The 25,418-nt window shown below is 40.6% G+C and overlaps 1 protein-coding gene across 1 annotated transcript in view; it reads left to right on the forward strand.

Annotated features, from left to right (window-relative positions):
- The window catches only part of LOC117562794 (protection of telomeres protein 1-like), a gene marked incomplete at its 5' end in the record, with an annotated part of 47,935 nt that overhangs the window by 13,567 nt on the left and 8,950 nt on the right, over window positions 1–25,418 (forward strand). Inside the window, 6 exons of the mRNA XM_034240689.1 lie at window positions 13,956–14,137; window positions 15,257–15,354; window positions 19,702–19,749; window positions 21,551–21,598; window positions 22,986–23,142; window positions 23,245–23,441. Coding sequence (XP_034096580.1) covers window positions 13,956–14,137; window positions 15,257–15,354; window positions 19,702–19,749; window positions 21,551–21,598; window positions 22,986–23,142; window positions 23,245–23,441 — 730 coding nt within the window. The remainder of the gene's footprint in view (window positions 1–13,955; window positions 14,138–15,256; window positions 15,355–19,701; window positions 19,750–21,550; window positions 21,599–22,985; window positions 23,143–23,244; window positions 23,442–25,418) is intronic.

The raw sequence follows: 25,418 nt of genomic DNA on the forward strand, positions 1-25,418 counted from the left end.
ATACCGTTATTAATCAGCTGTAAGTTTTAGTTTGTTTGAACTTATTCATTATAATTATTGTACAAAATGGTATAAGAATGCAAACATTAAGATCTGTTCTGTTTAAATTGATTATAGTCTATTATCAATTCAGGTTAAGAAACTAGTGTTGCTTGCATCCTATTTTAAAGGCATTTCTTTTTATACTCTAATAAAATGCAACAAAAAAAGGGTTTGATTCTATTAATGTTGTCTTCTTTATTGCACGTTGGCAGCAGATTCCTGGGTAGCTTCAGATCTGAGTTGTCTTATTAGTAAGCCTAATTTATACTTTTGTAGCAACACTATTTTTATATAATGGCAAAGAAAGTGTTCAGTCTTTTTTATAGTCAGTTTTATACAAGTAGAAGTGTGTATTTACCTGGTAGTAGGCTGTCAGTAATGGCTACGCCTCTCTATTGGGACTGGTAGATCTCGGCAGTCTGGCAACTTTGAAGTGGTCCGATACAGTCAGTCGGACCACTTCAACATTTCACAAACAAAAATAGGTTGATAACCAAATACCACCAAAAAAACAACATGGCAAAATATGTATTGTTCCTTTAATCCCACTCTTCGTTAGAGCTCATTATTTTTGCCACCCTTTGATTTTTTGTGGCAATAATTGTTTCCAAAATAAATTGTATTTGTATTCTACTCTTCAAGCACCTTAAATTAAGATTACTCCTTGATTGACATTTTAAAAATATGTATTTTAGCCATAAGAATAGTTGTATTCATGAACTGTGTGCAGTCTTCATCTAAAAGCCCAAATAAAATATTAAAGGGTGTAAATGTAAATTCAATATTTGCCGCCAAATAATTAATTTGCAAAACATTATGATTTGTGTGGAAACATTTTCATTATTAAGATTTTATTTTATTTGAACCTCTTTAACTTTCTCTTTCTTGATCCTCCTTAGCAACGGTCATTACAGTCCTTAGCAACGGTCTGTTCTACTGGATTTACAACGTGTCACATGTTCAGAATTGACCAATCAGAACTTTATTCAGATTAGATTTTAAAAATGTGATTCTTAAGTGGGCCCTGAGCTGAAACAGGTTGGGAACCGCTGCTCTAAATGGTAGTTTAAGTCACTGAATTCATACTTTGGCGCAAAAACAAAACAATTTGAAATGGATAAAATACATTCAGTGTGTGAATTGTACCGTTTTAACGTCTGTTAGATTAGTCGTTGTTGAAAGACAGAAGAAACACATTAATATGACAGATGATTTAGTGATTGCGACCACCATTTGACTGACAGCAGATCCGCACAAACCCTACCTGAACTGTAAATGGTGAATTATTGTACAATACACACGCATTAAGAGCAGCTCAGAATGATGTATCATGGATAAATATCCTTTGTTTGGATTTCTCTTCACGGCTGATTCTTAATATCGTCAATCAACTCTCAAGTGTGTGACACAAACGGAGAGCTCTTCCACTAAAGAAAAAAAAAGTGTTTGAACAGGAATATTCCCCCCAATTACCAGCCTCCTCTGGTGACTCATCGGCAGTGTAACATTGACTCAGGCGTCTCTTTGAGAAGGCCATTAGGGAGAGAAAGGAGGCCCATCACGATGAAAAGATAGGCTGAGAACAAGAGTGGTGAGGAGGAGGAGGAGGAGTGCTGCAGTCGCCTCCTCAATTCCTTATTTTCTCACACACACACACACACACACACACACACACACACACACACACAACTGATTGAACATTTATTTCAATGGTACTTGTTTAAGAAAGGCTGCAAAATGTCAGACTTAACTGTCACTCCTCCTATGCCACCTTAATCAGCAGAAACACTCATCTGTACACCAAGACATGAAGAGTGTGTAGATTATAGTGTTTCTACACCAACATACCTCGTTTCCCTTATAGCATTTTACATATTATAGCTTTCTAATTAACAATATCAAATGAGAGAAATGAGATGCTGATATGGAGTAAAAACCTGATGAAGTTGGATTTACTTTTACACATTTTGAGGATAAATTATTACATCGTTTTTTACTAATTTGGAGATAACGATATTGGAGTGATTGGTCATTGTTGGCGTAATTCTTATCATAATTGAAAAATCTATCAAAGTGAAGGCATGATTTTTTTTTCAGAGGATCTGTCCTAAACAAATGAGTTTTATTAAATCTGTAGAATACTGTTTGTAGGCTGAGATAGCTCTGCAGCTCCACAGTACTTCATTGAAAATTGTATTTAAGACTTAATTAGCAATTATTGTGCGATTTGATTGCACCTGTTCATTTTTGCTATTTTGATAAAATGTTTAATATATGTGCAGCTCTAGCAGATATCTTACATTTTAGTATTTGCCGTTTTACGATGCTCCAGACTCCCTACATTTTTAAATGTCTTTTGGAGTCATGCAGATGCCATACTGTATAGAGATCCCAAATGTAATGACGGTGCAGATTAGGGCTGCACGATATATCGTGTCGTGACGATAATCGCGTTATGCGCATGCGCGATATTCACATCGCAGGACGTGCGATTTAAAAAAGACATTTGGGGTGATATTAAGTAGGCAAATTAACTCAAACACGTCATGTTACAATTATTTTGCTGCTTGCTACAAAAGGAGGAGTGAGTGACATGCAGGCTCTGCATGCACAGCAAACCACCAATCACAATCATTCTTGATCAGATCACAGCAGGATAACCGAGCTAGCTCAGCTTGTTGCTCTGATAACTTAAGATCCAGAAGTCCATGACTAAAATCCTTCATCCGGTTAAATATCGTTAAAAAAATACCAATTGTATCATTAAAGTTCAAGAGAGGATGGTTTGCGGACAACAAAAAACTGTCTTTTCTTCAATTCCTGTATGTTTTCATATCGCAGGGGGAAAACATTCTTCTGAAACGGCCTACAGATATTCAACGTCTCCAGAGGGTACTTTCTAGTGACAGTGGTTCCTTTGACGATTGACCTTGTTTTCTGGAGTGTTTTTAACACTCCAGAAAATGAGGTCAATCCTCGTGGAATTGATTTAATGATTGAAGTCCAGAAGGAGGGACTTTTATGTCCATCTTTTTATTTATTAACTACCTATTTTGTTTTCTTTAATGGCCACATCCTGAATTATTGTGCAGAAGGTTTAAGACTTTGATTGTTGTGCTTGGACATTCATGGTTCCCAGAGGATGACTCTTAATGATTATCATAATCCTTCTGACTTCTACTACAGCGCCACCATGAGGTTCACACTTTTGGTTTATGGGGTGAAATGTCTTGACAAATATTGGATGGATTGTTCTGAGACGTTGAATAATATAGTGACAGTGGTTCCTTAATTAAAAACACTCCAAATAATAATTGCAATACTTGTAGAATTGATTTAATGATTGAAGTCCAGAAGGAGGGGCTTTAAGTCCAGACTTTGTATTTAATAACTACTTATTTTTGTTTCCTTTAATGGCCACATCCTGAAACGTTGTGGAGAAGTGTTGAGCCTTTGATTGTTTTGTTCACATTGTCACCGTGACCTCCTCCGCCGCGACAGCTTCTGCTCATTATCTCATTTTTAGCACTCACGGTCGGCCGAGTGCACATTTCCATGTCATTGGATGTTTTTTGGAGGGGTACAAATGCAGTGCTTTTTTACTCCCACGCAGTTTCCTGTTTAGTGAACACAGCTCTGAGGAAAATGAGATTGTATGTTGGCCCGCGGGCTCAATTCTACTCAAACCACCGACCGCAACAGAAAGGCTGTTTCTTCCTCTGACCCTCGAGGAGTGAGCCAAGCATCGCTCAAACAGCCGAGAGATCAGATCCACGTCACACGCACGCTTCATTACACAGCTCCAGTGTGTGTGTGTCGTGTACAGATAATTTATTTAGATATTACAGCTTTGGACCGCTGAGTGTGTGTGAGTGGGTGTGATAGTTAGAGAACAGTTTCCAAAATGCTTTTCTTTTGTCACATTGTCTTACTTCAATGTACTAAGGGCAAAATGACCCATATTTGCTCACCAGTGGGAGTAATATATTGTTCCGCTGAAGGTTTTTTAAACGTTGTGAGGGACAATACTTCAGTGGCGCCCTCGAGGTCGTCCTTCCTCTATTATTCATGAGGAGAGATAAGGAACCAGAGAAGATCCTCTTGCAGAGAGAGCAGTAAATAAACTAGTGGTTTGTTTAGTGCTTCAGTCATGTTGAGTAGTGATGAACAAACGGCTGTATTGTCTTAGCATTAAAGGGACCTCTTTCTAATAAGTTATTCAACCTTTATTCATTTGGGAAGACTATATAGTGGTGAAGTGATGATGTGTTTTTGTTATTATCAGAGGATAGCATCATAGGGGCATATGGGTTTTCCATTGGATTTTGAAATATTGCAGAAAATTAGATCCAAGGCAAACACATGATACTTCATACTTTGTTCAGCAGGATAATCTCTACATATTAGCCCCACTTTATGATTTTTGAAGTAAAAAGCTAATGTTGGGCTATAAATGAACTACAGCACGGTTACATGACTTCACATCACCACCGCTAAGCTAAAGGCGGCTAATGTCGGGCTATAAAGGAACTACAGCACGGTCACATGACTTCACGTCACCACCGCTAAGCTAAAGACGGCTATAAAGGAACTACAGCACGGCCACATGACTTCACATCACCACCGCTAAGCTAAAGGCGGCTAATGTTGGGCTATAAATGAACTACAGCACGGTCACATGACTTCACTTCACCACCGCTAAGCTAAAGACGGCTATAAAGGAACTACAGCACGCCTACATGACTTCACGTCACCACTGCTAAGCTAAAGGAGGCTAATGTTGGGCTATAAAGGAACTACAGCACGGTCACATGACTTCACTTCACCACCGCTAAGCTAAAGGTGGCTAATATTGGGCTATAAAGGAACTACAGCACGGTCACATGACTTCACATCACCACCGCTAAGCTAAAGGCGGCTAATGTTGGGCTATAAATGAACTACAGCACGGTCACATGACTTCACTTCACCACCGCTAAGCTAAAGACGGCTATAAAGGAACTACAGCACGCCTACATGACTTCACGTTCACCACTGCTAAGGCCTAAAGGAGGCTATGTTGGGCTATAAAGGAACTACAGCACGGTCACATGACTTCACTTCACCACCGCTAAGCTAAAGGTGGCTAATATTGGGCTATAAAGGAACTACAGCACGGTCACATGACTTCACGTCACCACCGCTAAGCTAAAGGCGGCTATAAAGGAACTACAGCACGGTCACATGACTTCACGTCACCACCGCTAAGCTAAAGACGGCTAATGTTGGGCTATAAAGGAACTACAGCACGGTCACATGACTTCACTTCACCACTGCTAAGCTAAAGGCGGCTAATTTTGGTCGTGATGAAGTTTAGTCGTCTCATTTAGACACTTGTTAGCAAACGCTGTTTTTTGCTACTCTGAAGCTTCGGACATTCATCAGTGGGTTATTTACTGATTACCTTTATGTAGTAGTAATCATATTAGGGTAATAACACAAAACAATAACCGGTTAAGAGTTTGATTTAAGCTGATTCAAGACGGTTAAATATTAAGAGACCTAGGATATGTTCTCATAAGATCATTATAGTATACTCCCCTTGCTCCATTTCATATTAAAAGTACTTCACCAAGGGCCAAATAATTGATTGTTTTATTTAAGGTTCAGAGTGCTTTAATCTAAAATGAGGTTTACTTCAGTCGGTCATGTCTCCTGTTCCCTGTGGAGTAGATTTTCCAGCACAAAGAGCCCGCTGTCGAGTTAGTCCCTCTCAGTCGGCTTTTAAAGCCCATTTCCTGCCGCTCATAAAGAACCCAGTGTGAAATGAACGGTTTCTTCTCCTTCTCAGGGAGGGCACAAGTTTTTTGGCTGCTTTTATCGACGCCTCAGCTTGACGAGTGGAAGCCCAAAGCGATCTTTTTGAATTTTAAGGAATCCCTTGTTTCTGAGCAGCCGGGCAGCACTAACACCATGAGACAGCGGCAGCTCGTCCTGGCTGGCGGGCGGTGGGCGGACGGTGGAGTGTTTAGTTTTGTATACAGATCAAGTACTTACAGAATCCACCACAGGCTGCTTCACTCCCATACAAAAAAGAAAATGGTTTGTTTGCAGGCAAAGCTGCTGGGAGCCATTTGCTGTCAGACAGGCTGATCATTCTCAGAGCTGCGGACCAGCGTGTCCTACGGTCCCTGAACACACCCCCTGTGCACATGCTGATGGTGATAATGTGCCCATTATCCCAAATGTGGCCCCAGCAGAAATGATCTGATTGGTGAAAGGCATTCACAAGGATCTAACGATACCACTGCTGCTGGTTGCTATACCAACTGTTGTCGTTAGGTAAAACTGCGGGGTGATTTTTCTCTTTTATCTGCACTTTTATTATCCTTTAAATAACAAATATTCCCAGGTAATGTTGTTTTTATTAAGACCTTAACTCGTTGGAACCGCCACAGAAAGATGAGAAACTCTCTCTTGGTAATGCAAATGTAGTTTATGTACGTCTTGTTTTATTAACTGCATCTGTAACTTTGATATTTAAATCCACCATTTCTCTGGGTCTTGCAGATTCAAAAGACAAATGATTACCAGTGCGATACCTATGTTGTGCTATCAATGCCACATAAATACTCTTTTAGCAAAACTACATTGTTAGAAATATAAATTCTAGCCACCAGTTGATGCTTTGAAGTTTGAATGCAATACACCCTAAAACTAGCCCAAATGGTTTAAATCAGTCATCCCTAACCCTGATTTAATAACCATACGACAAACAAAGTATTATTTGAAAGGGATTACATTCTAAAAAAACACTTTATGATCTGCTTTATATATAGAGGTGTATTTTACCTGGAGCTGTATTCTTCATGGAGCTAGCTGCCTTAAGACGTCTGATTCGTTGATATTTTCACAACACAACAGGATTAATTATCTACGAGTTTAAATCCAGAAACGCAGAGTTCTGGAACCAAGTTCACCATGACATCCTTCAATGTCATGGTTTCAGTATTTTCACCCCAATATTAAATCTTGCTTCAGGGATTTTCTCCCGTTCAACCAACCAAGCAATAGTTCAACACCAATATTGTTGACCTTGTGGTTTAGTTTCATTGTTGTCTTTGCACTACGATTGATAAATATCTCTACAACATAAGGCTTTAAGGGGATCTATCATATCACTTTGTGATGTCTTCTCTACATCAATGTGTCCCCGGTGTGTCGGGGAACTCACGCAGCGTTAGAAAATAAAACCCTCTCTCTTTTCCTCCGTACCCAAATCTCTAAAAACGGGGCTACAACGGAGCTGATCCAGATTTGCGTCCGATACGACGTAATATCTGAAATGTGGACCCACGGCCCAATCAGAAACGTTGCTATCAGAAACAATGCCCGACTGTTTTGGACGTAATATGGTCGGTGTTTACATTAGCATCGCTAACACTCAGAGCTAACCTGTACTGGAGAGCATGTGTGTGAAGAAGCAGGAAATAAAAAGGAACTCACCTTGTGGTATAACCGGCAAGAGAGAAATGTAATGTTCTCCAACAGATTGGTCAATTTGGGCACTTTTCTATGTTGAAAGTTGACTTCTTTTCAAGGTTGTAAGGTCAATAAAACATGAGAACAAGAATTCTTTCAAATGACATGTTCTCCTATCATCCATGTTGGGTTAGCTATTCTTAGAGCCTCAACTGTAGTGGAGATACAACATCTGAAGAGGATGCATTGGCAGATATATACATTACAAGGGTGATTCTCTGTGTGAATATGATTCGAAAAGATATTCAAGTGAATTCTTGTTGAACCTTAATAATCAGATGTAAGAATGATTACAGACAGTAAACATTAAAGTCTACCATTTAGTCATCTTAGAAAAGTAAAACATTCAACCCTGTTATGCTAAAATAAATTGACAGGGTTGAATGTGACGGGGTTGAAGTTGTTAAGACCTTGTTTAGCTAAGATATGGCACCACATGGAAGTTAAGGACATTACACAATTCTAATATTTTGAACCAAACAATTGTTTACTATTATTAATTCATATAACAGAGTTGAAATGTTGAGCTTGACAATCTTAATCTGACAATACAAAAAAATTAAATATAGGTAAGAGAAGATATTGACATTTGGTTTTTCTTTGCCACCTTTTCTTCAGAAGACTATGTGATGTCACTCTCTCAATGCAGATGTCACATGGACTGATCCATTATTTTTAATAGGAGGGTAAATGGTATGGCGTGACGGGGTTGAAACAAACTGTGAGTCAATATTGCAATTTCATAGATAATTCATGTATTTTTTCAGAATTTGATTATATTAGTAGCAACATTTCGCGATAACTGTATATGTACTTTCTCGATATTGAGCGGGACCTTGTAAGGTTAAAAAACCTGTTAATAATTTACAAAGTGTCGGTGATGAGGTCAATATCGCACTTGATCTAAGAGGTGTTGAATTGGGCTTTCCTAATGGATCTCCTTCAACCTGTGCCTACATAAAATCAGGATACAGAAAACTAAAAGAAACGGAGGAACCAAAGAAGAACTTCCTCTCAACTTTCAACAAAATTGTCTCGGTAAGTCGCTAGGGTACTTTTTGGACATACTGTGACCGTAGTCCTCTGATCAGATGAGTCATGTTCTGGTCTAAACTTAGTGCTGCTTCTCTCAGCTGAAAGTCTGCTCATTATTCTCACACCTGGCCTCACAGGACCGCTGCACAGGATTTAATGTGTGGCTACAGGCAGGACGCTCCGCCACATGGCACCGCCTCCACTCGTCTGTCTTCTGTTGCTTTCTCTCCCTGCATTAGTCACTCTCTGAGCTCTCTCCCTACACCTGTTTCCAAACACAAACTCTGGTAAATGCTGCTAAAGTCTCCGAGAAAACACAGATAGACTCCGCAGAATTAAAGTTGTTTTCTTTCGTCTCTTTCGGCTAAACATCCAAGTCTCCGGGGAAAGAAAAACCTGAGCAAAGTCTGCGATTCTGCAAACAGAAATACTGGGTTTGTGTCTTTGTGTGCTTCCTGCCACAGTGGGATTCATATGGTCTTTAAAATGATCCGTGTTCAAATAGCATGTTCTCTTTCATACTTAGAAAGTTTTTTATTTAAAGGGGACCTATCATGCAAAATGCACTTTGTGATGTCTTCTCTACATCAATGTGTCCCCGGTGTGTCGGGGAACTCACGCAGCGTCAGGAAATAAAACCCTCTCTCTTTTCCTCCGTACCCAAATCTCTAAAAACGGGGGAACAACGGAGCTGATCCAGATTTGCGTCCGATATGACGTAATATCTGAAATGTGGACCCACGGCCCAATCAGAAACGTTGCTATCAGAAACAATGACCGACTGTTTTGGACGTAATATGGTCGGTGTTTACATTAGCATCGCTAACACTAAGAGCTAACTAGGGCTGTACCCGAATATTCGTTCGTTGGAGTACTATTCGGGGTTTCAATTTAGTTATTCGGATATTCGTTTTGTTTGTTTTTTCCCCGTTTTTTTTCCAAATTGAATTTATTGAAATCTCCAATATCAACGTAAGAGCTTGTGCCTCTTCGGGGGGGGCTAACACTTAACCATAAACGTTATTGTTTACTTTCTCCGTCTTTATATGTAGATATTACTTTTCTCCATTAATCTCCGTCACGTTGTTTCCATAGCAACAACAACTTCCTGTCAACAGCGCTACCTCTCCTTCAAAATAAAAGCATGTCCATAAATAGGAAGATCAGCCAAATTACACTTAAGACATATACAACTGCAACGAAAGTAACAAACACAATGCGATATCCTTTTACATTTCAAAGAACACAAATTGGGTTACATTAACAAATACTATAAAACAACAATACTGTAGAATAACAAAATGAATGCCGTGAATACACACCGAAATACACGTGTTGGAGCGGTTCGCTGCTGATTACTACGTAAGCCCCCCCCCCGCGGACCGAATATTCGAATACTTGCTGCTGATTACTACCGAATATCCGGAGCCCGAAAAATGGTATTCGGGACAGCCCTAGAGCTAACCTGTACTGGAGAGCATGTGTGTGAAGAAGCAGGAAGTAAAAAGGAACTCACCTTGTGGTATAACCGGCAAGAGAGAAAGCCTTTGAGCTCCAGACTGTTTCAGAGAGAACCCTTGATAATCCATGATATGGCGTTTCATCATCAAATGCCAAAATCAGCACTTTTGAAACAGGACGTGAAATAGAGGGATATGAGGCATGGCTAGAATGGGGGATCTGTTTGGTATTTTGAGCAAAACACTTGAGTATTTCATTTTATTTTGTAGTACAAAATCATCCAGTCTCTCGATGGGATTAAGTCTTTAGTAACTATGCATTTTAGTAGGCTATGTTTCCAACTAATGCTAAAATAATTCACGTCTGTTAGAATAGACTTTTGTTTCTCCTGATTTATAGATTAGCGTGATTTTCTTTTTCAACTTGATTTGGAAAACGTTGAAGCATGTCGCACTCACTTGTACTAGAGTATTAGGACCACATGTGAATTTATTTTTGAGTTCTGAGTTTAAAGTCACCATCCACAAAAAAACACACTTTCGTTCAAAAACGTTTAAAAAATATTTCGAATATTGCCCTAATCCTCTTCCGTATTCTTGCATCTTTCCATTGACTTCGCTTTCTGAACTCACCATTACGAACACAAGTGGGGGACATCTGTGAGCGAATAGAAGTCCTTATATTTGAAAAAACAAAGACTGTATATAATTTGCGTCCTCAACACATACAAAGTGTACAGAATCCGCTTAAGTTAGCCATTGACATCCTAAACTTAATTGTCTACCTAATGAAACTAGAAACCGTCTTGAAATAGTGTCTCACGAGCTAGTACTTCAAATTTGGGCATGGGCGTACAACAAATAGAGCTTTCCTCGCTTCCTATCCTCAGACTTCTGGTCTCCTTGCTTGGACCACACCTCATTTTGAACGCAGTCTTCATTTTGATCTCAACTTCACATTTGAAAAAGATTCCAAAAAGCCTAAATTGTAAATTGGATGGGTTAAATGGCCGCTTGTGAATTTACTTTCGGATTTCCCGTCAGTTTCACAGTAACATCCGGTTATGATGACTTCATTCTAGACGAGTATATATAGTTCCAGTCAGATAATACATCCACACATATGTTAGAATAGACTTTAGTTTTCTTGTTTCCTCTTTTTTGAACATGTGAGTTCTGAGTTCAGAGTCACAATCCACAAAAAAACTAAACACTTTTGGTCAAAAATATTTCAAATATTGCCCTAATCCTCTTCCCTACACTTGCATCTTTCCAATGACTTTACATGAAGTCGGAGCAATTTTTTCAATATTGACTTTGCTTTCTGAATTTACCATTAAGAACACAAGTGGGTGACATCTGTGAGAGAATATGAGTCCCTATATCTCAAAAACAAAGACCGTTTTGTCATTTCTGTCCTAAACACACACTCAAGTTAGCCATTGACATCCTAAATGTAATTGTCTATCTAATGAAACTAGAAACCATCTTGAAATAGTGTCTCACGAGCTGCTACGTCAAATCTGGGCATGGGCGTACAACCAATGGAGCTTTCCTCGCTTCCTATCCTCAGACCTCTGGTTCCCTTGATAATTTTGAACGCAGTCTTCATTTTGATCTCAACTTCACATTTGAAAAAGATTCCAAATCGAGCCTAAGTTGTTAATTGCATGGGGACATTTTTCAGATTTCCTATTTGTCAGTTTCACAGTAACATCGGGCTATGATGAAATAATTCTAGACGAGTATATATATAGTTTGAGAATAATACATCCATCACTGTGAGGGAAAGTTGCCAGTCCTCCCAGTTAAACTGTCAGCTCTTCATGAGTGTCTCCAGAGGGGGAGAGGCCTCCGGAGAGAAGCTGCTAATCCACCCTGACACTGACTCCAACTTCACTCACTGTACGGAGGAAATGGATTTAAAGGACACTTATAGAGGATTCACTTTCGGAGTCATTCTTCTGCTCCCAGGCTATAAAGCAATTAAAGATTACATACTGTATATATGGGAGTATCTAGGTCTTAAATTGACGAGACCCTGTCACGTAAAAACAGTTTAAAGAGTGAATACGTCTGACACTAGATCACTGAAGCGCTCACTGAAGAGAGGGAGGAAAGATGTCTGTTGACTGCAGGCTTGTTGTGACAGGGAGGAAAAACAAAAAATGACAAGCCTCCAAACCAAGTCCTTTGAGCTTCCTCTGAAACACTGTCACTTGTATCACTGTAGGTTGGTGCAACAGCGCCATCTGCTGTCGATAAAACCTGGTGAAGGCTACCCTGACACCTCCACAGTGTGAACAGTGTGATCAAAGATGAGATAAATGGTTGAGGAAACATGTCCGCTTGTTGGTAGTATCAGTAGAGCTAGTTAAGGAGGTTAGATGTCAACCTTTATGGCCATTAACACACATTTAGGGACACAATATTAGAAATAAATGCATTTAATCATTATCTTGTTGGTGGAAATCCCAAGACTATTGCCCCAAAAGTGCCTTAAGCCTGCATTGTATCTATTGTCCAGCAGGGGGCGACTCCACCGTTTGCAAAAAGAAGTCGGATTCTATAGAAGTCTACGAGAAAATGAACCACCTTTTTTCTTGTTTAACTCCCTCAGTACGCAGATTGCTAATGCGTTTGGAGTCTTAATCTCTAGTTTCAAGACTCATTGAATACAGCATGATGTTGTTTCTGTAAATTATAGATTCAGAGTCAAATAGACGATAAAACAGCTTGTGTTTTAGGGCGTGGCTGCTTTGTGATTGTGGTTTTCTATGGTTTTGTTTTAGAAACATGTAGTCAAAGTAAAACATGTATCAATCAACAATCTTATGTATATAGCAATACCACAGATTACACATTTGTCTCCCAAAGAAACCCCACGATTTAAAAGGTAATATCAGGATGTCTGTAAATCCGCCTCTCGATAATTGTTTTTGAAAAACATTTATGTCATAATATACATAAATGACCCCAAAAAACTCCACAAAGTTTCCATTTATTTACTGAAAGTGTACTCTTTGTCTACTCCCGCATGTTGATGTAGAAGAGACATGAAGAAGAGGGGACACATGTTGATGTAGAAGAGACATGAAGAAGAGGGGACACATGTTGATGTAGAAGAGACATGAAGAAGAGGGGACACATGTTGATGTAGAAGAGACATGAAGAAGAGGGGACACATGTTGATGTAGAAGAGACATGAAGAAGAGGGGACACATGTTGATGTAGAAGAGACATGAAGAAGAGGGGACACATGTTGATGTAGAAGAGACATGAAGAAGAGGGGACACATGTTGATGTAGAAGAGACATGAAGAAGAGGGGACACATGTTGATGAGAAGAGACATGAGAAGAGGGGACACATGTTGATGTAGAAGAGGACATGAGAAGAGGGGGACACATGTTGACTGAGAAGAGACATGAAGAAGAGGGGACACATGTTGATGCTAGAAGAGACATGAAGAAGATGGGGACAATTTGTGTAGAAGATACATGACGAAGAGGGGACGACATGTTGATGTAGAAGAGACATGAAGAAGAGGGGACACATGTTTGATGTAGAAGAGACATGCAAAGAAGAGGGGACACAGGGAATGTGATGTAGAAGAGACATGAAGAAGAGGGGACCACATGCATAGAGGACATGAAGAAGAGGGACACATTTTGATGTAGAAGAGACATGAAGAAGAGGGGACAACATGTTGATGTAGAAGAGACATGAAGAAGAGGGGACACATGTTGATGTAGAAGAGACATGAAGAAGAGGGGACACATGTTGATGTAGAAGAGACATGAAGAAGTGGATTTTGCATAATAGGTGACCTTTGATAATCATTTCTTATATTTGAGGCTTTTCTGATGTCCTCATTGTCCCGTTTGTCTGTCCATCAGCCCGGGGAGTTCCTGCGGATCTACAACCTGCGAGCGATCCCAGGATCCAGCAAGGTGCCGGGCCTCACCAGCTGCCAGAAGGAGCTGGACCACCTGGCCTTCCACCTGCACGGGGGAAACACCTTCGGGAGGGGCATCCGGGTGCTTCCAGAAGACTGCCCCGACGTGCAGGAGATGAAGAGGTACGGCAGGAGACAAAGTCAACTTTAATGTCAGTCTTTCAGGTTGTGTGTACAGACAGAGGGACCGTTTCCCACAATCCTGAATACAAAAACAAATGTGCATGCAAATATGATTTATACACAATCAAAAGACACATTTATTGTCTATTTGTTTTTGATAATTATTACTATCTAACTTAATGTTGTTGTTGTGGTTGGGGATCCCTACATTGTGCGGTGTTTTTTTATTTATTGTTCTTATCTACGTAGCTTACTTGTCATGTCTGAGCTGTTCTGTTTTGTATTTGAAAAATGTTAAAGATATTATATATACATTTTTTTTACAAGACACATTTATACAGGAGACGAGCGACAAATGTATACTGAGATAAACTATGGGTTGAATTGCACTATTTTATTGATTTATTGGTTTAATTAGTTTGTGTCCTGTATATATTCATGTTGCGCTGTTGGAGGAGCCTGTGACTTAAGTCTTTCATTGCCATATCTACACTGTAGCTAATGTGCACATGACAACAAAGCCTTGAATCTTGAATCCTGGAAAGAATAGTAGTGAACGTGCTTTATGTTGCAAACAGAGCTCTGGTTCCTGCTGTGATTCACAATTTGAAAAGATAACTCCAAAGCAGTTTTATAGTTGATATCAAGACACAAGAAAGTCTACACGTCATCCGTCCAAGACTGAAATCTTTCTGTCTGTAGCACTTAAAATGGTTTTAGTGAGTGAAAGCTAAGGACTTGAAGTATTGTTGCTGTTCTGAGTTAGTTTCTTCATGGTTGATTGCACTTGAAAGTCGCTTTGGAGAAAAGCATCAGCCAATGTAAGGATAAGGAACGTGTGTCTGACTTCTACAACGGCTGCCTTTCGTTTTTCAGTTGTTTAAAAGTTAGCTTTAGTTCTGAATTAAAGAGAAATGTTTTGAAAGAGAACTCAAAGGACTTTTAACTGAGCTTTAGTATAAAATATTCCAGAATGAAATCCTTGTTGGGGCATCCCTTTTCATTTTTACATGTTAAATATCATTCAATTCTCTTTCAATTCTTCTAACTGTATTTATTTATGTGTGACTGTGATCGTACGTCTCATAACGAGGTGTCTCCTTGTGTCTGTATCCGTAGAGTCATGGAGGCCTGCCCAGAGGATGATGAAGACGAGTTCTCCGATCTGAACGACTCAGAGTTGATGGAGATCTGGAGCACGCCACCTGAGTCCATCGGTATGAATCTATTGGCACATAGCCCCGTTTAAGCGTCCCTAAGCGTCCTCGCTCAGGCCTCGGGCTGCCTCGCTGGCCGTCCGAGGCCGTGGCGCATTTCCATTACAGTTTAGGACCTGGGGTAGCAACGCAGTGTAGGCGGGGCTCCCGTCGAGCTCCCGCTGGATTTGATCATCCCCAATGAGATGTAGGAACGTCGTCACCTCCTCGGTCGACCACGGTGTGCTTTTCTTCGACGTTGCCATTTTTGTAGCTCCTCCGTTTACAAAAATGCTGTGTATAAAAATGCTGCAAGCTTGCTTCTAGATATATATGAGACGCTAGGGATGATCTCGCGCGCGATCTTGTGACGATTCTCTCTGACCAATCAGCAGTCGAGAGTGTTGACGTCACTAGTTCAGCCCTGGTCTGATAGAACCACGATTTTATGGGGCCGGAAAAAGAGGGAAAAGGAACCCGCTAGCCGTTGCTACGCTACATGGAAAGGCCACCAAAAACTGGCCTGGCCGCTTGAGGACGATTAAGGACGCTTAAATGGGGCTACCCGCTGCAGTGGAAATGCGCCATATGTTGGATAGATCTATAATTGATCAGTCTTTCCACTAAACCATCGACTATAACAGAGGAGAAACTCATGCTAATGTTAGCATTCAGGTCACAGCACTACTGTCCCTATGCTCAGTTTCTGTAGACTCTTAATGTCGGATATCTATTGTTTATGGAGAGATGGATTTATCTTTTGATTACAGAGAGACAAAGTCCTGATGTACAATAACTTCACTTATTAAGGATGTATTTTATCCGTCTGAAATTGAGCTTTCCTCTCCATATTGAAGGGGAAATCTGTTGGTGAAGATGTTTCTTCATTGTGTTTTGACACATTGGTGTTTTTATATTTGAGCGTTTTGTAAATGTAAGTGCGTTTCTCCGAATGGAAGTGTTTTGAGGCGCGTTTGCATCTGTCAGCCACTGTATTGAACACTAGGAAAACATCTAAACTGAACTGAAATACAGATTGGATCATTGTTGGTCTTGTTTTTCCAGCCTCCTTCATATAGTCTGCCTAAAATGACTTAAATATACAAAAGTGGATGCCAATTCCTCCATATTCAAGGAGAAATTGGCCTCCACTTTATCACTCTGTGTTGGAAATTGAAAAGGTTGAACGACAACCAATTTTAGGTCATCATCTCCTCTATTTGCCCATATCCCCAAAAACCAAAAATATTTTCATTGCGTGACTAAAATCCAAAGAAGAAAGAATGGTTTGACTCCATAGTTATCTACCATAGCTCTAGATTGTAGCGGTTCGACTGTAGTTGCTGGGCAAGTCAGGTCAGGCCTGACGATTTATAGTTAAGATCGAGTCAAACCCTACAGCGGGTACATGTTACCGACGGGAAGAACATACAGCTCATGCCCCTCTGAACCAGTACAATATTTCTGTATTTTCAATAGTAGATTAATACCGTTGAACAGACACCCAACACATCTCTTTAAATGCAAACAAATAATATAGTCAATAGTTCAAGAACAGTGAGTCCCATGTGAGTGAAAAAAGAGTAATCAATATAGTTCATGAAAAATAGTCCAACAAAAATAATATGATCCACAAAACTCCGTTCCAGGTTTTCTTTGTACAGTTCCCGGTTATTCCAAAACAATAATCCACATATCGTATTAGTTTCAGTTCAGTTCACCAACCACAGAAAACACATCTTCGTTTAACTTCCCCATCCTCCCACACGACACTTTAAATACATACAGATGACTCTGCTTCGTGCAGTCCGGTCTGAGTGAAAAGTCCAGGCCTGGTTGCGTTCCGATAATCCAAAAATCAGCTCCTAAATTCTAACCCTATCGTCTATCCCTTGACCTCTGAGTGAAACGTCACGGGGTTAAGGGATAGTGGATAGGATAATTCAAAAGGACTTAGGAGAAGAGACCGCGGTACTTTAGAGAATCGACTGCACTTTCTCTATCCGACGTGTTTCTGATGCGCCAGCGGACGTCCTGAATGTGCGTCTGCTGCTGTGGGGAAACTATGGAAACTACAGTTCTCTATACAGCGGACTACAACATGGATGTTCAATAAGAACGAGGGACTCCTGTAGAGACTCATCTAGAGACTCTGTGCTCTGATCGCATGTTGCTTTTATGCTTTATGAACGTGGACAACAGAGAAACATATTCTTCAGGACCAAAGCTGGAATTTAAATAAAAAAGGAAAGTGAAACTTCTGCTCGTCCCCCTCTCCCTCCGGTCCACATTAATACAAATGATCCCAATACGTTTGTATGAACTATGAAAAGATCTTCAAATCAATACAAATGTATTTATTATAAACGTTAGTCCTTAACATCTATCACTGTGTATATCACCATTCAAACATCTTTTAAAAGTTGAACAAACCACACAGCTCAGTAAAGACTGTGAGATGTTGACTTTATTTGATCATTTCAGTAAAAACTAACGTTCATATTTCTCTCTTTGATTATAATACGGATGAACGTTCAAAACAAAGCACTTTGGCAACTTACCACATACGTTTTAAAAAGCTTAATAAGCACCGTAACGTTCATGATATAATTTCTCCGTCATAATCGGTTGTTTCCGTGAACGGCCGACTGTTGAGTGACGGCAAATGCTGCGGCTGCAATGCATTGTGGGGCAGCATTTTCTCCTCTCCTTTCGGTTAGGGAGGTCCAGTGGTTCCTAAGCTAAAGGAGGTTATAAAGGAAGTTTGAAACCTCCTTTCCTTTCATTTGGAGAATTGGAACGGCACTTATCATGGCTGCCAGTTACGTACTTCCGGGTCATTTCACTTGGTTAGGAAGGTTCCTAAGCTAAATGGACTATTGGAACGCAACCCGGGTCTTTATGCCGTCTTCCCTAACTATACTCCCAACCCGGAAGTGTCAGCGCCTGCCGCGTGCCGGCGTTCTATTTACACTTCCTTGCGCTGCTCTCAGCAGCAGAGAAACAGCGATCCAACGGGGTCGAGCACCAGCTTCCGTGCAGCCGATAGAGGGGTTTCCCCCGTGACGACATTAGAAATGTAAAAGTTGAAAAGGTTAAACGACAGCAAATGTTATGTCATTATTATTTATGTTTCTTCCATATGGGAAATTATGTTTTGTTTTAATGTATTTTTCTATTAAACATGACTTGGGAAGGAAAAGTCTAAATGATTTTGGTTTGGGATCCATCATAACACTAACTGGCAGAAATGAACAATGAATCAAATATTCATGTTTTGGCATCAACACTTGGGAATTGGGAAATAATGTTTGTTAAGTCAGGCTCTGTCAGACTTCTTTTACTACAAAACAAGACGAAGAAATAAAATCCCAAATATTTTTATTGCGTGACTGAAATGTCTAGTTTTTTTATTTGCATCGTTTTTTAAACTTAAGTGCGTTTCTCCTAATGGAAATGTTTTGGGACGTGTTTGCATCTGTTGACTACCATATTAAACACTAGGAAAAAGTCAAAACCTTAAGTGATTAAATCATTGTTAAACCTTCATATACCGTAGTCTACCTAAAATGACCTAACTATACAAAAGTGGAGGCCTATTACATTACATTAGACTTGTTAGACGCTTTTATCCAAAGCGACTAACATACTCAATACTGTGGACAATCCCCACAGGAGCCATTTGGGGTGAAGTGTCTCAGGGACACAGTGGGACTCGAACTTGCTATCCTCTGATTGGAAGTCCAGCGCACTATGCACTGAGCCACAGCCTCCCTGTTCCCTCCATATTCAAGGAGAAATTGGCATCCACTTTATCACTCGTCGTTGGAAATTGAAAATGTAAAATCATCCTCTTTTGTGTTTTTCCAAAAATCCCAAATATTTGTATTGCGTGACTGAAATCTCAAGAAGACAGAGTGCTGTAAGTGCTGCCCGCCCGCCCGCTGCCCTTTGATTAGATAACGTCTGCTAGGAGCGTAAATCTGAGCTTCCTGACGGCTCACACGGAGAGATTTTTAGACGGAGGAAGAGGAGGAAGAGTAGAGAGGCTGGACTGAAGCTGCAGGAGATGCTTCCATTAGAGCGGCGTCTAAAAGCCCACGCTTCAGTGGGGATGAAATAGAAAGTCCAAACTTGGACAGTGACCTAAAGGTTTACACACACACACACACACACACACACACACACACTGCTTTGTGAGTGCTGAGCGGTTCCGTTGCACGCATGATTTCTGTTGTGCAACTCTTAAAATATTTGTGCCGCAGTTTCTTTACAGGAGCAAAAACAAACAGTCTTTCTAAAAGTGACTTCTTTATCAACAATGTGCACGGACTAAAGTCACTCTTTCTGTTTGTGTTTTTTTATCAGAGCCAAGTCTTTTAAGGGCACAGATGTCAGAGTCTGCACGAGGAGAAGGTAACAAGGATATTCAATGAATTACTTGAAGCCACTGATATTACAAATATACCTTAAAATAAGTAAATTCAAAGTATAGTTTTAACACTTAACCCTTATGTTGTGTTCGGGGTCCCGTGACCCGTTTCAAGTTGAAATGATATAATAACTACGCTCTAGTTTTTTGTATCGGATCAAGGCTTCATGATATCCTCCACAACAGATATATAAACACTACTAAACTGATTTTGACCATTTCAGCCAAGTCTGAAGGTCTCTAAAACAAAAAGTGTATCATTTGGTGTTGGGGTCTGGGGAGACCCGGCAGAATTGTTGTGGGTGACTCGAGGTCAAATTTGGCCCAATCAAGATCCATCTTTGACTTTAGACGCCCCTCCCCCCCAGCCCCGCCCCTCCCCCCCAGCCCCGCCCTCCCCCCCAGCCCTGCCCCCTTCATCCACTGTAACAATACTTTTTCGCAACATGCACCTGGTCTCCCCTCCCCCCCACGGGAACTCCACCTTTCTCTAAGAATATGTACACTTGAACCTGAACACACACATGCACGTGTGCACTATGTGGTGTGATGTGTTTTGGGTTCATAAGCATTACAACAGGATTGTGCGGTTATGAATGCATAATAAGTTAGTTATGATGTAGTTAAAACAATATTGGATGATAGTCATTATTTTGAGTGTTTTGGACTGAAGGCAAGGCAAGGCAAGGCAAGTTTATTTATATAGCACTTTCCAACACAAGGCAATTCAAAGTGCTTTACAAAAAATGAAAGAGATTCAGAAAATGGCATTAAAAAGAAAAGCTAATAAAATAAACATTAAAAGAAAAAATACATGGATAAAAGTTACAGTGCAGTCTAAGATATGAATAGTTCAATTAAAAGCAGCGACAAAAAGAAAAGTCTTCAGCCTGGATTTAAAAGTAGTCAGAGTTGCAGCGGACCTGCAGGTTTCTGAGATAAATCATGAGTCAAAACTGACCCGCGAACACCATGACCGGTGACAGCTTTCGAACACAACACAAGTCAATTTGTTTCCTTTGCTATTATACATCAATCTTGACCTCGTTGCATTTAATGTTGTATTCCAAACTACGCACTCTTTTTAATGTAATTAACCTGTGTTTATATTTTATGAAGAAGTTGGTTAGTTTCTCAGTGTTTTCTAAATTATTATTATTTCTGTATTGTATTCTCTTTTTATAATTTTGTATGTTTATTTATTTATTTGTACTTATGTGCAACGTCTATTTTAATGCTGCTTTACTGAAAAAAGTTTCCCAATTTATGATGAATGAAATATAGGTATATATTTAAGCAATAGCTCACGACAGGCCGTGGTATAGCTCATTATATCACAGCTAAGGGGCGTGGTTCGGCCCGACGCGAAGCAGGGTATACTGTTTTTCTCAGACGCGGAGGGATACTGACTTGTTGTGAAAAGTCATTTACAATTCTACCCATGGTATACGCTCAGTATATCACGGCTAAGAACCAATCAGATTGCTTGATTTGACTTGTCCGTTTTATAAATATATATATATGTTATAATAATCTATAACGCTTGTAAATGTTTTGCTTTTACTTGCTGTGATATAACTGATCCTTTTCTATAGATGAAATATGTTCTAATAGAAACGGGAAATTCTAATGTTTTTTTTAGCTTTTTTAAGATATTTTAGATATTTTCTTGCTCTCTAATTTTGTAGAATAACAAAGAAGATCTAAACTTTTTAATTAAAAACTAAATATGTTTTGAACCAAGTCTGTTTCAGTCCCTGGTGTTTCCTCTGTTTCTGTGTGTAGATGCTGAAACATCGGAGAGCATGAACACAAGCTGCCGCAGCTCCACAGGTCTGCAAGCAAAACACTTTATATTCCTTTCTTAGTGTTTAGTTATTTATGTATTCATTCCACACGTGGCAGTTATTTGAACATGTACAATAGGGTGGTCCTTAACATGGAAAGTGGGAAAGTCTAAGCTCCAACCCCCAGAATTCATTCTATTCGTCAAGAAGACTCTCCTGGTGAATGTTTTCCTCAATCTGACAACATGTACCCCCCCCTCAACATGTACCCCCCCCCCTCAACATGTACCCCCCCCTCAACATGTACCCCCCCTCAACATGTACCCCCCCCCAACATGTACCCCCCCCTCAACATGTACCCCCCCCCCCATCGAGCTGGAAGTGTAGCCTCAGTTGCAGCTGCTGGTGTGGCAGCCCAGGTCCATGAGGGGGGGTACATGTTGAGGGAGGGGTACATGTTGAGGGAGGGGTACATGTTGAGGGGGGGGTACATGTTGAGGGAGGGGTACATGTTGAGGGAGGGGTACATGTTGAGGGGGGGTACATGTTGAGGGGGGGGTACATGTTGAGAGTTTTCTTGACTGATAGAATGAATTCTGGGGTTGGAGCTTAGACTTTCTCACTTTCAATTTGAAGGACCACCCGACGTGAGGCTAAACTTCAAGGTTGATGAGGGAGGGGTAAATGTTGAGGGAGGGGTACATGTTGAGGGGGGGTACATGTTGAGGGGGGGGTAAATGTTGAGGGGGGTTAAATGTTGTTGGAATTTGAATACAATTCACCAGGAGAGTTTTCTTGACTATCAAGAAATTCCTGTGGTTGGAGCTTAAAATAAATGAATTTGAAAATGTACATGGCACTAAGGACCACCCTAATGTACACTTTACAAGACCTGTACCCTTATACGGGTATATATTTTATTTATTTTGTATAGCGCATGGTGGAAAGGAGCAGGGAGAAGAACATCTTATTGTACCGGCCCCTTCTTAAAAGAGAAATGAAATAATCAAAGAAAAGTCAAATAAAAGCAATATTCTTTCAGTCACAGTTGCTTACAAACACTGAAACATAAAACCAGAACACGATCTAAAGTCAACTGTGTGTGTGTGTGTGTGTGTGTGTGTGTGTGTGTGTGTGTGTGTGTGTGTGTGTGTGTGTGTGTGTGTGTGTGTGTGTGTGTGTGTGTGTGTGTGTGTGTGTGTGTGTGTGTGTGTGTGTGTGTGTGTGTGTGTGTGTGTGTGTGTGTGTGTGTGTGTGTGTGTGTGTGTGTGTGTGTGTGTGTGTGTGTGTGTGTGTGTGTGTGTGTGTGTGTGTGTGTGTGTGTGTGTGTGTGTGTGTGTGTGTGTGTGTGTGTGTGTGTGTGTGTGTGTGTGTGTGTGTGTGTGTGTGTGTGTGTGTGTGTGTGTGTGTGTGTGTGTGTGTGTGTGTGTCAGAGAGACGCTGTGATCACGACACGCACTCGGTGTCTCTCTCCGAGGTGAAGTGCTCCGGTCCGGCTGGAGTTCATCACGTCAGAGTCCAGCTGAGATCCTACGAGCCTCAGAGACTCCACCAGTCTCTGAAGCTGTACTGCAGCAAGTGCTCTACACTGTAGGAACTCACACACACACACACACACACACACACACACACTCACACACACACTAACAACAAGTTAAACTGTTACATTAAATATTCCCCTTCTGGTCTCAGGCAGGAAGTCCCAGATGACGAGATGTTGGCGGGTCTCTTCTCCGAGGCGTCACGAGACTCCGGCCCCTTCAGCCCCCCCGCCTGGGCGGTCTCTGGGCAGGTCAATGTCCCCGGAAACCCCCCGGGATCCAAGACACGAACTCTGGGAGTCCACCTGTCCACAGAGTTCATGTCCAAGCAGCTCCTCTTCCTCATGGGTAACAGAACCAACAGTTAAAATGTTATATTCAAGATTTAAAGAGTCCTCTCCTGCTGATGTTCAGGTGTACATCAGTATGTAGTGTCTCTACTTTAAAGAGTCCTCTCCTGCTGATGTTCAGGTGTACATCAGTATGTAGTGTCTCTACTTTAAAGAGTCCTCTCCTGCTGATGTTCAGGTGAATATCAGTATGTAGTGTCTCTACTTTAAAGAGTCCTCTCCTGCTGATGTTCAGGTGTACATCAGTATGTAGTGTCTCTACTTTAAAGAGTCCTCTCCTGCTGATGTTCAGGTGTACATCAGTATGTAGTGTCTCTACTTTAAAGAGTCCTCTCCTGCTGATGTTCAGGTGTATTTCAGTATGTAGTGTCTCTACTTTAAAGAGTCCTCTCCTGCTGATGTTCAGGTGTATATCAGTATGTAGTGTCTCTACTTTAAAGAGTCCTCTCCTGCTGATGTTCAGGTGTACATCAGTATGTAGTGTCTCTACTTTAAAGAGTCCTCTCCTGCTGATGTTCAGGTGTACATCAGTATGTATTGTCTCTACTTTAAAGAGTCCTCTCCTGCTGATGTTCAGGTGTATATCAGTATGTATGTCTCTACTTTAAAGAGTCCTCTCCTGCTGATGTTCAGGTGTATATCAGTATGTAGTGTCTCTACTTTAAAGAGTCCTCTCCTGCTGATGTTCAGGTGTATATCAGTATGTAGTGTCTCTACTTTAAAGAGTCCTCTCCTGCTGATGTTCAGGTGTATATCAGTATGTAGTGTCTCTACTTTAAAGAGTCCTCTCCTGCTGATGTTCAGGTGTATATCAGTATGTAGTGTCTCTACTTTAAAGAGTCCTCTCCTGCTGATGTTCAGGTGTATATCAGTATGTAGTGTCTCTACTTTAAAGAGTCCTCTCCTGCTGATGTTCAGGTGTATATCAGTATGTAGTGTCTCTACTTTAAAGAGTCCTCTCCTGCTGATGTTCAGGTGTATATCAGTATGTAGTGTCTCTACTTTAAAGAGTCCTCTCCTGCTGATGTTCAGGTGTATATCAGTATGTAGTGTCTCTACTTTAAAGAGTCCTCTCCTGCTGATGTTCAGGTGTATATCAGTATGTAGTGTCTCTACTTTAAAGAGTCCTCTCCTGCTGATGTTCAGGTGTATATCAGTATGTAGTGTCTCTACTTTAAAGAGTCTCTCCTGCTGATGTTCAGGTGTATATCAGTATGTAGTGTCTCTACTTTAAAGAGTCCTCTCCTGCTGATGTTCAGGTGTATATCAGTATGTAGTGTCTCTACTTTAAAGAGTCCTCTCCTGCTGATGTTCAGGTGTATATCAGTATGTAGTGTCTCTACTTTAAAGAGTCCTCTCCTGCTGATGTTCAGGTGTATATCAGTATGTAGTGTCTCTACTTAAAGAGTCCTCTCCTGCTGATGTTCAGGTGTATATCAGTATGTAGTGTCTCTACTTTAAAGAGTCCTCTCCTGCTGATGTTCAGGTGTATATCAGTATGTAGTGTCTCTACTTTAAAGAGTCCTCTCCTGCTGATGTTCAGGTGTATATCAGTATGTAGTGTCTCTACTTTAAAGAGTCCTCTCCTGCTAATGTTCAGGTGTATATCAGTATGTAGTGTCTCTACTTTAAAGAGTCCTCTCCTGCTGATGTTCAGGTGTATATCAGTATGTAGTGTCTCTACTTTAAAGAGTCCTCTCCTGCTGATGTTCAGGTGTATATCAGTATGTAGTGTCTCTACTTTAAAGAGTCCTCTCCTGCTGATGTTCAGGTGTATATCAGTATGTAGTGTCTCTACTTTAAAGAGTCCTCTCCTGCTGATGTTCAGCTGTATATCAGTATGTAGTGTCTCTACTTTAAAGAGTCCTCTCCTGCTGATGTTCAGGTGTATATCAGTATGTAGTGTCTCTACTTAAAAGAGTCCTCTCCTGCTGATGTTCAGGTGTATATCAGTATGTAGTGTCTCTACTTTAAA

Source organism: Gymnodraco acuticeps, unplaced genomic scaffold, assembly GCF_902827175.1.
Source record: "Gymnodraco acuticeps unplaced genomic scaffold, fGymAcu1.1, whole genome shotgun sequence".
Taxonomy (NCBI): domain Eukaryota; kingdom Metazoa; phylum Chordata; class Actinopteri; order Perciformes; family Bathydraconidae; genus Gymnodraco; species Gymnodraco acuticeps.